The 13203-nt window shown below is 44.4% G+C and overlaps 1 protein-coding gene across 1 annotated transcript; it reads left to right on the plus strand.

Moving 5' to 3' along the window:
• The first annotated feature begins 6382 nt into the window (after positions 1-6382).
• Positions 6383-12956, plus strand: LOC138955432 (dual oxidase 2-like). The gene is made up of 9 exons (XM_070327069.1): positions 6383-6459; positions 7561-7751; positions 8560-8691; positions 9031-9068; positions 9232-9381; positions 10048-10158; positions 10662-10864; positions 12121-12305; positions 12745-12956. Exons 2-8 carry the CDS (start codon positions 7630-7632, stop codon positions 12160-12162), a joined length of 798 nt encoding a protein of 265 aa, XP_070183170.1. The 5' UTR covers positions 6383-6459; positions 7561-7629; the 3' UTR covers positions 12163-12305; positions 12745-12956.
• The last annotated feature ends 247 nt before the right edge of the window (positions 12957-13203 follow it).

The following is a 13203-nucleotide window of genomic DNA, read 5'->3' on the forward strand; positions in this document are numbered from 1 at the left end:
CACGGTGGCCTAGTGGTAAGGGCGTCCGCCCAGTGAGCGGGAGGTCGTGGGTTCGAACCCCGGCCGGGTCATACCTAAGACTTTAAAATTGGCAATCTAGTGGCTGTTATGCATATAACCAGCGCACAGGGTACTCCTCCAATACTCCCAGGCAACAGATAGGATGCTCTTTTAGTACTCCCCATCATGCCGTCAGCGTAGTACATATGACTAAGTCAACTGATGTGCAGACCTGCTAAGTATCCTCCTTCGTGTGTACACGTAAGCACAAGAACAAGTGCGCACGGAAAATGTAACAAATCGCGTAAGGCGAAAAATACAACATTTAGTCAAGTAGCTGTCGAACTCACAGAATGAAACTGAACGCAACACGCAGCAAGACCGTATACTCGTAGCATCGTCAGTCCACCGCTCACGGCATAGGCAGTGAAATTGACAAGAGGTAGTAGTTGCGCTGGGAAGGATAGCATGCTTTTCTGTACCTCTCTTCGTTTTAACTTTCTGAGCGTGTTTTTAATCCCAAACATATCATATGTATATGTTTTTGGAATCAGGAACCGACAAGGAATAAGATAAAGTTGTTTTTAAATTGATTTGAAAAATTTAATTTTGATAATAATTTTTATATTTAATTTTCAGAGCTTGTTTTTAATTCGAATATAACATATTTATATGTTTTTGGAATCAGCAAATGATGGAGAATAAGATAAACGTAAATTTGGATCGTTTTATAAAAAACATATTTTGTTTACAATTTTCAGATTTTTAATGACCAAAGTCATTAATTAATTTTTAAGCCCGCTGAAAAGCAATACCGAAGTCCGGGCTTCGTAGAACATTACATGACCAAAATGTCAACCAATTTGGTTGAAAAATGAGGGGCGTGACAGTGCCGCCTCACTTTCACCTAAGCCGGATATGACGTCATCAAAGACATTTATCAAAAAATGAAAAAAACGTTCGGGGATTTCATACCAGGAACTCTCATGTCAAATTTCATAAAGATCGGTCCAGTAGTTTAGTCTGAATCGCTCTACACACACACAGACAGACAGACAGACACACACACACACACACGCACATACACCACGACCCTCGTCTCGATTCCCCCCTCTACGTTAAAACATTAGTCAAAACTTGACTAAATGTAAAAACGGCCATACACTCCAAAGCCGTTGGAGTTTCAGCCCATGAACGAAGAAGAAGAAGAAGTAGAAGAAGAAGAAGTAGTAGAAGTAGTAGAAGTAGTAGAAGAAGAAGAAGAAGTAGTAGAAGTAGTAGAAGAAGAAGAAGAAGAAGAAGTAGTAGGAGAAGTAGAAGAAGAAGAAGTAGAAGAAGAAGAAGAAGAAAGAAGAAGAAGAAGAAGAAGAAGAAACATGAAGAAGAAGAAGTAGAAGAAGAAGTAGAAGAAGGAGAAAAAGTAGAAGAAGAAGAAGTAAGAAGTAGAAGAAGGAGAGCACAGTGAAAAGATCACTAACGCGTAAACATTTTTCAGACCAATGCGTGACGTCTTACTTGGACGGCGGAGTGATCTATGGCACGTCACGGATGTGGACCAATCACCTGCGTACTTTCAAAGACGGTGCACTGATGGCGGACAGCGCGGTTGTCAAAACTGGTTTTCCCTATACCAACACGAAAAGTCTCCCGCTGAAAAATGCTCCAGTACCACGTGATCACTCACTGAAACCGGTCTTCAAGACTGTTTGGTGAGTTTTTAAGGCAGATTGTGTATGAATATAAACGGTTGGATGACTTTCTGGTGAGTTTTCAAGGCAGATTGTGTATTAATATAAACCAGTTCAAGACTGTTAAGTCAGTTTTCAAGGCAGACTGTGTATTAAAATAAAACGGTTTCAAAACTGTTAGATGATCTTTCAAGGTAGATTGGGTATTAGTATAAACGGTTTCAAAACTGTTAGATGATTTTTCAAGGTAGATTGGGTATTAGTATAAACCGGTTTCAAAGCTGTTAGATGATTTTTCAAGGCAGATTGGGTATTGGTTATAAACGATTTCAAAACTGTTAGATTATTTTTCAAGGCAGATTGGGTATTGGTATAAACCGGTTTCAAAACTGTTAGATTATTTTTCAAGCAGATTGAGTATTAGTATATAACCGGTTTTGAAAACTGTTAGATGATTTTTCAAGGCAGATTGGGTATTAGTAAAACGGTTTCAAAACTGTTAGATGATTTTTCAAGACAGCTTGTGACAGTATCAGTGTGGTCATTGCGTTCTCTTGATGGCGGGACACATTCTGTTATGCTTTTAAGACTTAGAGTGGTGGAACAAGCGCGCGTTGTGTGTGTATGTGTGTGTGTGAGGCCAGATCTGAGACGGTGTGGGCCTTTTATGCTCGGCACTAAGTGTCAAAAATCCCAAATATATTTATTTAAGGTCTTTTTTTTCTTCGGATTTTGACCCTTTGTGCCAAGTATAGCATTTAACACACGTACTCCCGAGACTAATTGACCACGGTCACTGTGTCCGCAGCCATCGGCAACACCAAGGGCCACGAGTCGCCCTTCCTGCTGGCCCTGCAGGGGGTCTGGCACCGCTACCACAACGCCCTCGCTCCACCATCAAGGGCACCACACCTGGCCTCACGACCAGCAGGTCTTTGATCAAGCCCGTAAACGTGTCATCGCAACCTTCCAGGTAAGGCTCCAGGGCCGAGGTGCTTGAGAAAAATGCCAGCCGCGGTGTTGGATTGGTTGAAATTGAGATTTGTTGTGATTTCAACGAACCAGACTTCGCGGTTTGTTTATCACCCGGTTGGGTGGCATCCACTTTTGCGTGGTGCACCCAGAGGGAAGCAGCGCCCTGAGCGCATTCATTCACTTAATTTATTACCATACTTGTGGTGAGTGTTTCGTGCCGAGTGCGTCTAGATTAAGGTATAATGGATTCCCCAGATTGGTCAAATCAACAGTTTCCCTTTAGAAGGCTAACCCAGGGAGGTTGTGTTACCGCTCGACGTTGTGTTTCTGTTTGCAGTGGGTGACATTTAACGAGTGGTTGCCCGCCTTCCTCAATGGCAACAACAGCCAGGCATCTAATATCCAGCCTATCCCAGTAAGTTCTATGTTGAATTGTTGTTTGCTTTTTAATTACAAGCCCGTGTTTGTTGATAACAACTGTCATTATGTTTTGCTTTTGATCTAGTCAGCTCGTCTTATAAAAAAGTAAATTTTAAGGAGCTTATTGCGTCAGGTCTTAATTGCCTATATTGGACATGAATTGGTTTATACGATTCGAGTTTTACGCCCTCACGGCTTTTTGATGTATGCGTGTTTAGGTGGTATGAGCCATCTGCACTTATGGTAGAATGACCAAGATCTTTAACGTGCCATTGTGGTGACACGGGGGTGGGAGATGGATACCGTCTCTGGGTTTGCACATAAAGTTGACCCGTGTCCGTCCCGGCCCGGATTCGAACCAGCGACCTCTCGATCACAAGTCCAGTGCTCTACCACCTGAGCGACCGAGCCCCCCTCGTCTTATATGTCAACCTTAATTTTGTTATATTGTGGAGTGTGTTGTATTTGTCCTGGTGTTTTTTTTTACGCACACAATTTAGTAATTAGTATTGGCACCGACACGATTCACCAATTGATTGTATAATGTTTTTATGTATTGTGAAAAAAGGAACATTAAACAATTACAAAATTGAAATAACAACTGTGAAAAAAGATAAAGAAATGTTCATATTATCATATAAATTCATACAAATTAGCCTGGCAGCAGAAAGAAGAAAAAGTGTAAAATAACGTTTATCATCTATTTATATAGTCTTGATAACGGCGAGAAATGTTCATATTTTAAAGATGTTTTGTGATTTTGCTAATGTGAGCATGATAAACAGTTACAGGATATGACCCGGAAGTGAGACCAGACGTCAGCCATGAGTTCAGGACGGCCACCAACTTCCGGTATTCTATGATGCCCGCTGCAGTTTGGACTTTGGGTAAGCCCCACCCTCAACACCTCCCCCTCAACCCCCCCCCCCCCCCCCCCCCCATATCACCCTGCACCCACCCACAACGAGTTATTATGTTTGTCTGGTAAAACGGTGTTGAAGAGTAGTTTCATGTTGGGTTTGCATCTACAATACTATGAAGCCCTAACAGACGATTTTCGGAAATAACTCTCAAAGGATTGTATTGGTTGTGAAAAAGTGAGTTTCCCCACGTGACATAACAGGCCAGTCACTATCGAGGGGATGTGTCTCATACACGTGTAAAGGAACCACGTGTCGTAAGTTTGTCCGAGAAAAAGCAAGAGTACTCTCTCTTTCACACCCAATACAAACCCGACAGAGTTATTTCCGGAAATCGTTTATTCTAAGACACTACATGTTGACTTTCTATATCTGCTATACCGTGAAGCCTCAATTCTATTACACTACATGTGAACACTTCTTCGTATTCTCAGGTGTGATATTTTCTCAATAGGCTTGCACAGTCTGTTTAAAGACTCTTTTGAAGACCGACATGTGTGCAGATCTTTCGAGGTTGTGAATTAGAGGGATCCCCGAGCCGGTATGCGAGAGACGAGGTTAGAGACTTTGGTCCGGGATAAACTGTACCCTCAATGCCTTTTCCCCCGGATTAACGTCTCGAAATTCGACTCTCTCCTGCATACGGCCCTTTATTATGCAAGTGTAGCCTTTCTGGTTTAAATAGTGCTTACGACGATCACTCTGTGGACTAAACTACGATGAATGTGGCATTCGCCCCATAATGGTGCCGCGTTTAGTGTCAGCCTCTATGTGTGACTCTCATGAATGACTCTTGGTCGCGGGTTTGGGTAAATTGCTATCGTGATTCTACTGAAGGGATTTCAGTTAACAGCTTCCCCGAAGTTAGTTTTGAGGTGGACATTTCGTCGACATGGTTCGTTTAAAAAGTACACAACTGGGTGGGAGGCTAGCACTGGGTCGTATTTTTAAATCTCAAACATATCTCAATTTCAACCAATCCGACTTGGTTCCCACCCAATTGGGCACTTTCTCGTGCTCACCGCCACTGGCCGGCCGGCAGCGTTGTGTGTGTACGCTGCACGTGCTCACCAAGTACCACTCACTGCAAGTAAAGTTGGGGTGGTTCTTTGTTCACAGAGCAGGGGGCGTTGCCAGGAGAACCCGGGCAGGGGGCCTCAGAACGAGGCTCGTAACGTCACATCCGTCCGCCTTTGCAACCAGTTTTGGGACTCCAATGTAAGTGCTGTCAATATCTTGACTGTTTTGACATCAACAATATTTTGACTGTTTTGACATCAACACTATTCTGAATGTTTTGACATTAACAATATTTGTGAATGTTTTCACATACAGAAATGAATAGAAACCTGTCAAGCCACCAAGGGGACCAATCAAAAGGGATCGTTATTGACGTGGACAGGTCAGGACAGACACGAGTAAACGTTGTGTGCAGAGTCAGAGACGGTATCCATGTCCCAACCTCATGTCACCACTGTGGCACGACCCCAGGCCATTTTCCACAGCGCATGTGGTGATTAGACCTCAACACTGTGTTCCGTTTGTCGTCATGTTCCATACACCGCTGACCACTGTCATTTCTCAGATTTGATATAATAAAGTTAATTTGATTTGATTGATTTGATTTGTGAACACGCACATGCCTGGTCAGTGCGACTCTGTTGCTGTAAGCTTTCAAATAAGAGGATGAGACCCGAATTTTCTCAGCAATGAGAAAATAAAGAAATGAAAATGAATGAAAAAAACAAACTTGTTCCCCACCAGGGCGTGGTGAAGTCCAACCTGGACGACATACTGCGGGGCATTGCTGTTGACCTTGTCGGAAAGGAGGATGAAGTTGTTGGCCCCAGACTTGAGAAGTAACCATCTTGTTGTTTTTACATTTGGTCAAGTTTTGACTAAATGTTTTAGCATAGATTGCGAATTGAGACGAGGGTTTGGGGTGTGGTTGTTAGTGTGTGTGTGTGTGTATGTGTGTGTGGTGTGTGTGGTGTGTGGTGTGTGTGTGAGTGGTGTGTGTGGTGTGTGTGTGTGTGTGTGTGTGTGCGCGTATGTGTATGTGTGTGTGTGTGTTTTGGGAGATAGGGTACTGAGGGTGGATGGGGGGGGGGGGGGGTGAAGGGGGTTATTGAATATTCAAAACTCTGTCCGATAGATTTGTCTAATTTTGTCACACTTGTTTCAACACACTGTGAAAATATCACAGGCAAAATATTAGCAAAACATTAGCGAAGTCGAATTTCGGGGTCAATAGGTGTCGCATGTTTTAAAAAGAAACGTCTTTTGCCACATGGCGCAGGTTCCTATTACGGTCCGTTTGAGTACAGCCGTCAGGACGTTGTTGCCATGGAGATCCAGAGAAGACAGAGACCAGGGGTGGGGGACCTCAACTCAGTGATACAGGAATACAACGAGCGGCCTGTTACCAGCTGGGCTGGCTGGGACCTCGTGCAAGGGTATGTGTGTGTGTGTGTGTGGGTGTATGCATGGATGTGTGTGTGGGTGTGTGCATGGGTGTGTGTATGTGTGGGTGGGTATGTTTGTGTGTGTGTGCGTGTGTGTGTGTGTGTGTGTGTGTGTGTACATGCATATATAACAAGATGTCTCTTGGTAACTCTCTTATTTGAAGTGAAATCTCTGACTTCAAAAGCCAAACAAAGTTCGAAGAAATAATAACGAGAAAAAACGGCGTCAATTAAAGGCACAGTAAGCCTCCCGTAAACCATCACAGATACTGTCAGGCTTTTACACACAGTACAAACACCCTTTCATTTAAACACTCACCGATTGAGAACATCCTAGGTGCCCTCCGTAAAGAGCGAGCAATTTTCAAAGAATTTATTTTTGCGTGGTTTATCTTACCCCTGAGCCATCGTGAACCCGTGTGATCCAGTTTCCCTTTTTCACAATGCAGTCGTCATAGTTAGTCATTTGAATGCGACTCGATGTGAGCTTCTCTACAATAGCACGTTATTGTGTACCTCTGACTATGCACGAAACAAACGGCTGTAGTTCACAAGAACTCTAGCGATGGCTTTTGACTGTTCAGAGGAACTGGCGATAGGAATAAACCGTCGTCTGCTACGACCCTTGCGTGACCCTGCTTCCGGGCTTTTCTTTTTTTAAACTTTCACAACTTCGAATTGTTCTGATCTTGTCTTGATGAAAAAGGAATTCTTTTATGATTAAAGAATGTTTGTGTAACAAGCTGTCAATTTATTATTTTGATTTTAAAAGTTAGGTCTAGCGCCAAAACGCACCACGGTCCGATTGTCTGACAGACAATCCGCAAAATTAATTTTTTAAAAATTGCTCGCTCTTTACGTAGGGCACCCAGGATGTTCCCGTTCGGTGAGTGTTTAAATGTGAGGGTGTTTGTACTGTGTGTAAAAGCCTGACAGTATCTGTGATGGTTTACGAGAGGCTTACTGTGCCTTTAAACATTCTGTCACTTCTGCATGTCGTAGGAGGAAGTGACAACGAATTTCAAGAACCAAGTTTGTCTCGGTGATTTTAAAAACATCAGCAGTAGAAAATGAATCGTATATCATTAACAGGATAACCTCCGGCCACTCTACCCAAATGGTACGTCACTGCCGGATGACGTAGATCTGTTCACGGGAGCGATGACGTTGCAAAAGACACAGCAAGGGCAGGGCATCCCCGACATCTTCAGGAAGATCATCGTCCAGCAGTTCCTGAAGATCCGACAAGGAGACCGCTTCTGGCTCGAGAATGAGAAGAACGGGTAAGTCCCAAAGTGCAATCTTGTATTATTTGGGTCACTTAAAAAAAGGTCGTGATCTAGTTGCTTACTATTAATTGTTTCATGTTATACATTTTTAATCACATTTTGTTTAAACCAAAGCCAAGATTAGATCATTCAGGTGGGCATATTGCATACAACTTGTGAGGTAGACAAGCTTCTTATTTAGAGAACATCAGTTATTATGCCAGATCTGACTTTAATCTAAATTGAGTTTATAAAGGCACTCTCCTCACCACTCACTGGCCAGGCTTTAACATCGGATAAGGCCATCCCCCCGATTCGTTACATACGCGAAATGGGAAAAACTCGAACAGTTAAAACTGCAGATAGGATAGCGCTATTGTTGCTGGGAGCAGGGGTGTTACAGTAACGGTGTGTTTGTTCAAAAAAGCTGTCATTGAACGGCAGTTGAAGGCAGAGAACATGAAACGGCATTTTATCTGTGGAAGCTAACACGAAAGATAACCCAGAGTAACTATCGATCCTTAAAGATATACAATATCGATTAAAAAAAACAAACAAACATGAAATCTCTTGTAGATCCTCTCTTTCCAAATCTCTGACGCCAAAGCTAAACAAAGTTCGTAAAGGCGTCATAACGTGAATAATGTAATGGCGTCTCGTAAACATTTTCACTTCTTCTGCATGTCTCCCGAGGAAGTGACATCCTTTCTGGAACAAAACTTGTCTCGGTGACTTCAACGTATTTCAGCAATCGAAACTTAATGGTAAGGTCACCGCCAGGCTGTACATGTATCGGTGTCGTATATCATTAATGCACGTGCAGACTGTTCAGCGCGGCGGAGCTGGTACAGATCAAGAACACGACTTTCAGTGACGTGCTGCAACAGACCACAGGACTGTCTGGTGATGACCTGACCTTCACCTTCACCTGTGCCGACAGAGGTAGGCTACCTGGGTACACACATTGCAACACTCATTACTTGGACTCCTTCTTGTGGTGTTGTTGTTGTTGTTGTTGTTGTTGTTGTTGTTTTGTTGTTATTGTTGTTGTTGGTGGTGTTGTGTTGGTGGTGGTGGTTGTGGTGGCAGAGGAAGGAGGAGGAGGATAAGAGGAATATTTGTTTACTTGTTTAATACAATGACTGAAATTACAGTTTTAAAATCGAGCCTCGCTTCTTTGCTCGATACATTGATTGTGATCAGAGACATAGATGGCATATACATGTCTTTGTTGTGATGAACTGGTCCATCCGTTCAGATCACAGAAGTTACCCAGCTCAACGTGTTGTGTCAGATGGGAGTGGCAGACGCATGGCTACACGCTTGACTTACGTGTGTGTACGCAGTTGAATACCTATGACGACTTAATTCAATGTTGTCATTCTACAGGTCAGCTTAAATGCCGAGCTTCGCCCAGACGTCGATGACTGAACAGGAGACGTGTGGGCGCCGTTACAGACCTGTTACCACTGTATTCAATGTGGTCATTTTGCAGCTCTGCGGAGATTCCGAGCCTCACCCAGCCTGTCCAGTGATGCTGACACCGCCGCGGACGTGTGTACGCCGTTACAGACCTACGACTACTTCAGCGGCAGTGAGGTCTCATTCGCTCTCTCCTTCCTGGCCCTTTTTCTCGTCGTGCCAGGTTAGTAGTGTACAGTACGACCCGCCTGTTAAGACCCCTAATGTACGACTCCCCCATTTTATGACCTTGATATTTCAGATCTTCAGTAAATTTACCCCCATTTTAAGACTCCCTCCTTTTTTAGCCTTGATTTTTCTCAGAAATTTGAGGCATAAAAAGGGGGGTTTCTTCTGTAATAAAAATGTATCCACAGTACAGATTCTTCCGCACATACCTTAAACTTTTGATCATTCAGATGCTTTAATTTGGCAGGGTTACCCAGTCGTAAGATGATATTACGAAACGTCCGTGATCCTTTTACGAGAGACAAACTAACGAGAAGACGCCTGTTTTCGTGTGAATTCTTTCAGTGATCATCAATCGGTTGGACCTTTGTGTTCTGGGTAGAAGAACTGATGTTCTAAGCATGACATTACTTTGTGTCTGAACGCTAACACTAGCTCTTCAAGTTGGTTTGGCATAGTATTTGTACTTTGAAAAGAAACATTGGTCAGTTATAATGTTACTCACAGTACCATGTTGAACGAAGATGAGAAGAATGACAGCCGCTTGAGCGCCTCGGAGAAGTTAACAATGATTGTCTCGATCTGTGTAAAATGCTATATTTTTGTCAAAAATGCAAACAACGTGTAATGATTTATCCTGTGTGTGTCGTGTCTGTTGCAGCGTCCATAGGAGTGCTGGTCCTGCTGGCCAGACGACGACAACGTCACCGTCACTCTAAGTCCGCCGTCAAGTCCAGGTCGTACAAGCAGAGGAACCCTAACAAGCACAAAGGTCAGTGGTCACCGTTAAGACCAGATGGCAATCCAAGCACCAACAAGTGGTCACCGTTAAGACAAGATAGCAATCCAAACACCAACAAGTGGTCACCGTTAAGACCAGATGGCAATCCAAGCACCAACAAGTGGTCACCGTTAAGACAAGATAGCAATGCAAGCACCAGACACTTCAGTGTTTAAGCTGCATCATCTCTGATCGCTCAGACCAGTGTCGATGTCGATCACATTGTTCTCCCTCATTCCGTCTCATCCAAAAGGCGGTTTTAAGGCAAAGAGGAAAAGAATTTATTCAAGAAACCCCATGAACTGTATTGAGATTACGGTGGCTCAATGGAAGCCAAAGCTTAATGACAGGAGGCTATTGAAAAAGAATCGAAGATAAAGAAAACATCGAGCTCAGCTCGAACAAGGTGAAATCTCAGTAACAGCTGTCTTTAAATCCTATGTTACTTTTTGAAACTATCACTGTGACGTTGATTATTGTGTTGACCCCCACAGCCCGCGAGTGGCAGGGGTCACAGTCCGGTGAACGCAACGTGACGGTGGAGTTTGACGGCAAGAGGAAGAAGGTGCTGGTGCGTGACGGGCGAGGCAAGGAGCTACGCTTCATTGACCTCAGAAACCAGGGCAACGTGCGGCTCAAGACGACAGGACAGAGCGGGACCCTCATGTCGCTCGGCGTGGAGGGCGAGGTCGACCTGGTCAGTGTCTGATAGTTCCACTTTAATCTATAATGACATCCAATACAATCCGGGGGTAGAGCACTAGACTTGTGATCCTAGGGTCACGGGTTCGAAGCCGGGCCGGGACGGACACGGGTCAACTTTATGTGCAGACTCAGAGACGGTATCCATGTTCCATCCCCGTGGCAGCACTGTGACCTCGGTCATTCTGCCAAAAGTGCAGGTGGCTGATTACACCTAAACACGCACACACCTGGGATAGCGCGACTCTGTTGCTGTTAGCTTTCCACTGGAGGTTAGCGACCCGAATTTTCCCAGTGATGAGACAATAAAGTCAACTTTGTGCAGACTCCTCGGTTTCCGAACACATCCATGTGCACCCATGCGCCCCGATAGACATCCCAAGTTCACAGCAACAGTCTCAGGGCTTGAAACATGACTACACGCATGCAGAAAAAAATAAGATTTTTTTTTATAGCGCCGTATACTGTATGGCAGCTCGCCTTTCCAAGTGAGAGTCAGCCCGAATTTCCATGAGGTTAACCTCACAGGACGATATGATACCAATAGCAATTCCAATATACCAATTCCAAGACCAATTCTAATACCAAAACGCCCGTGTCATTCCGGATCATTCCTGGGACAGTAGGGGCGACCACCCCCAACCAGGCGCGTTCACAGGTGGCGGATAGTGTGATGGCCTTCAGATATGGAGGTTAGCTGCGAAATAAGCCAGGCTTCCCAGGACGAATAAGCAGTCGCGGACCAAACTGGCGGTTGCTTCCAACAGGATGGGGCGGGGTAACAGGTGGCACTGTTACACTCAAGAAATACCCCAGGTCTCCAATGACGGAAGCATCATGCGATCAAGAGCCGCATCTTAAGTTCTAGCCCTGGGGAAGGTCACTCAGATAAAAACAAACCAAGCCAGCTATGGCCAAATAGCCGTGTAGACTGGACTCGACAGCCCTATAAAGCCACCAGTCTAGGTAGAAAGGACCACTCCGATATAAAACCACGCTGAAGCCGGATGAGCTGGGCCATGTATGGCGCATAACGACAGCTCAACGCATCAACGCTCATATGACAGACGACATTCCGGACCATTGACTTCACGCGACACGGACCTAACAAAGTAAAACTCTATATTACAACCCCTCATTGTAACGAGCGAATTTCAGTTACATTTCAAAGTCGTTAACCAGAGGAACCATTGTACCGAGTATCTTGGAGAGTTTTTGTTTTCATCGGTGTCCACTCTTTTGTACCGCCAGATTCTGCGTTTTGAGGACGGCGCGTGTTGCAGGACTTCGTAACGGCGCTAAGAAGCTTCATTGAGGGGTTAGGGGTCACCATCCAGCCTCAGATCTGACGGAGGGCGGAGATGAAGGGAGGTTCAATCAACCGTGACGAGCGTCAGACCGTTCTCGACCACTTCTTCCGGCTGGCTTGCTTACAGGTGAGGCCTCTGTTTCAGATCAGTAACATGTGTTTATCATGGCACAATTCACTCTCACAAATCAAGACGGACATTGTTATGAATTTCTTTTCAAAACACTTAAAGTGGCCAGTGTCTCAGAAAGTTCAAGGCAAGTTTGTGATAATATTGTGATAATATTTTGATACAATGCAGCCCCCTTTGTATGACCTTCTTGAGATCTGTGTGCGATCACCACACAATTTCACACGATCATCACACACTATTCACACAATCTTCACACGATATTTATAGGGTTTTCACACGATGTTCCCACGATTGTCACACGATAGTCACACAATCATCACACTATCTTCACACGACTTTCACACGATTTTCACTTGATCATCACACGAAATTCACACGATCTTCATACGACCTTCACACTAATTTACAATGCATTTTCACGCACCACGTGCAGGCGATGGCTGAGGACGGCGACAAGGCGAGTGACCTTGACCCCGCGCGTGTGGACGAGGTCGTGCACGTGCGCCTGACGAGGACAGAGTTCGCGGAGGCTCTGGGCATGCAGCCGTCTTCCATCTTCGTGCGCAACATCTTCCTGCTGGCCGACTCGGACGGGGATGGCTTCGTTTCCTTCCACGAGTTCCTGCGACTCTTCGCCGTCTTCCTGAAAGGTCTGTGATAACGGTATGGGATACACTGGGACCCCCTTTTAATACCTTTAAGGGTCTGAAGAAATGAGGTCTTAAAAAGGATGGAATCCTTAATTGGAGGTACATTTGCTGAGGTTGTGAATAGACAATATCCTGCACAAAATCTCGTACGCTGTTCAGTTTCCGGTTTTTTTTTAAACAATAAGTTGTACCTTTCTATTCTGCTTTCTCTTTCACTTTTTTTTTTCATTTTGAAAATGAAT

The sequence above is a fragment of the Littorina saxatilis genome, linkage group LG1 (genome assembly GCF_037325665.1).
Source record: "Littorina saxatilis isolate snail1 linkage group LG1, US_GU_Lsax_2.0, whole genome shotgun sequence".
Lineage (NCBI taxonomy): Eukaryota > Metazoa > Mollusca > Gastropoda > Littorinimorpha > Littorinidae > Littorina > Littorina saxatilis.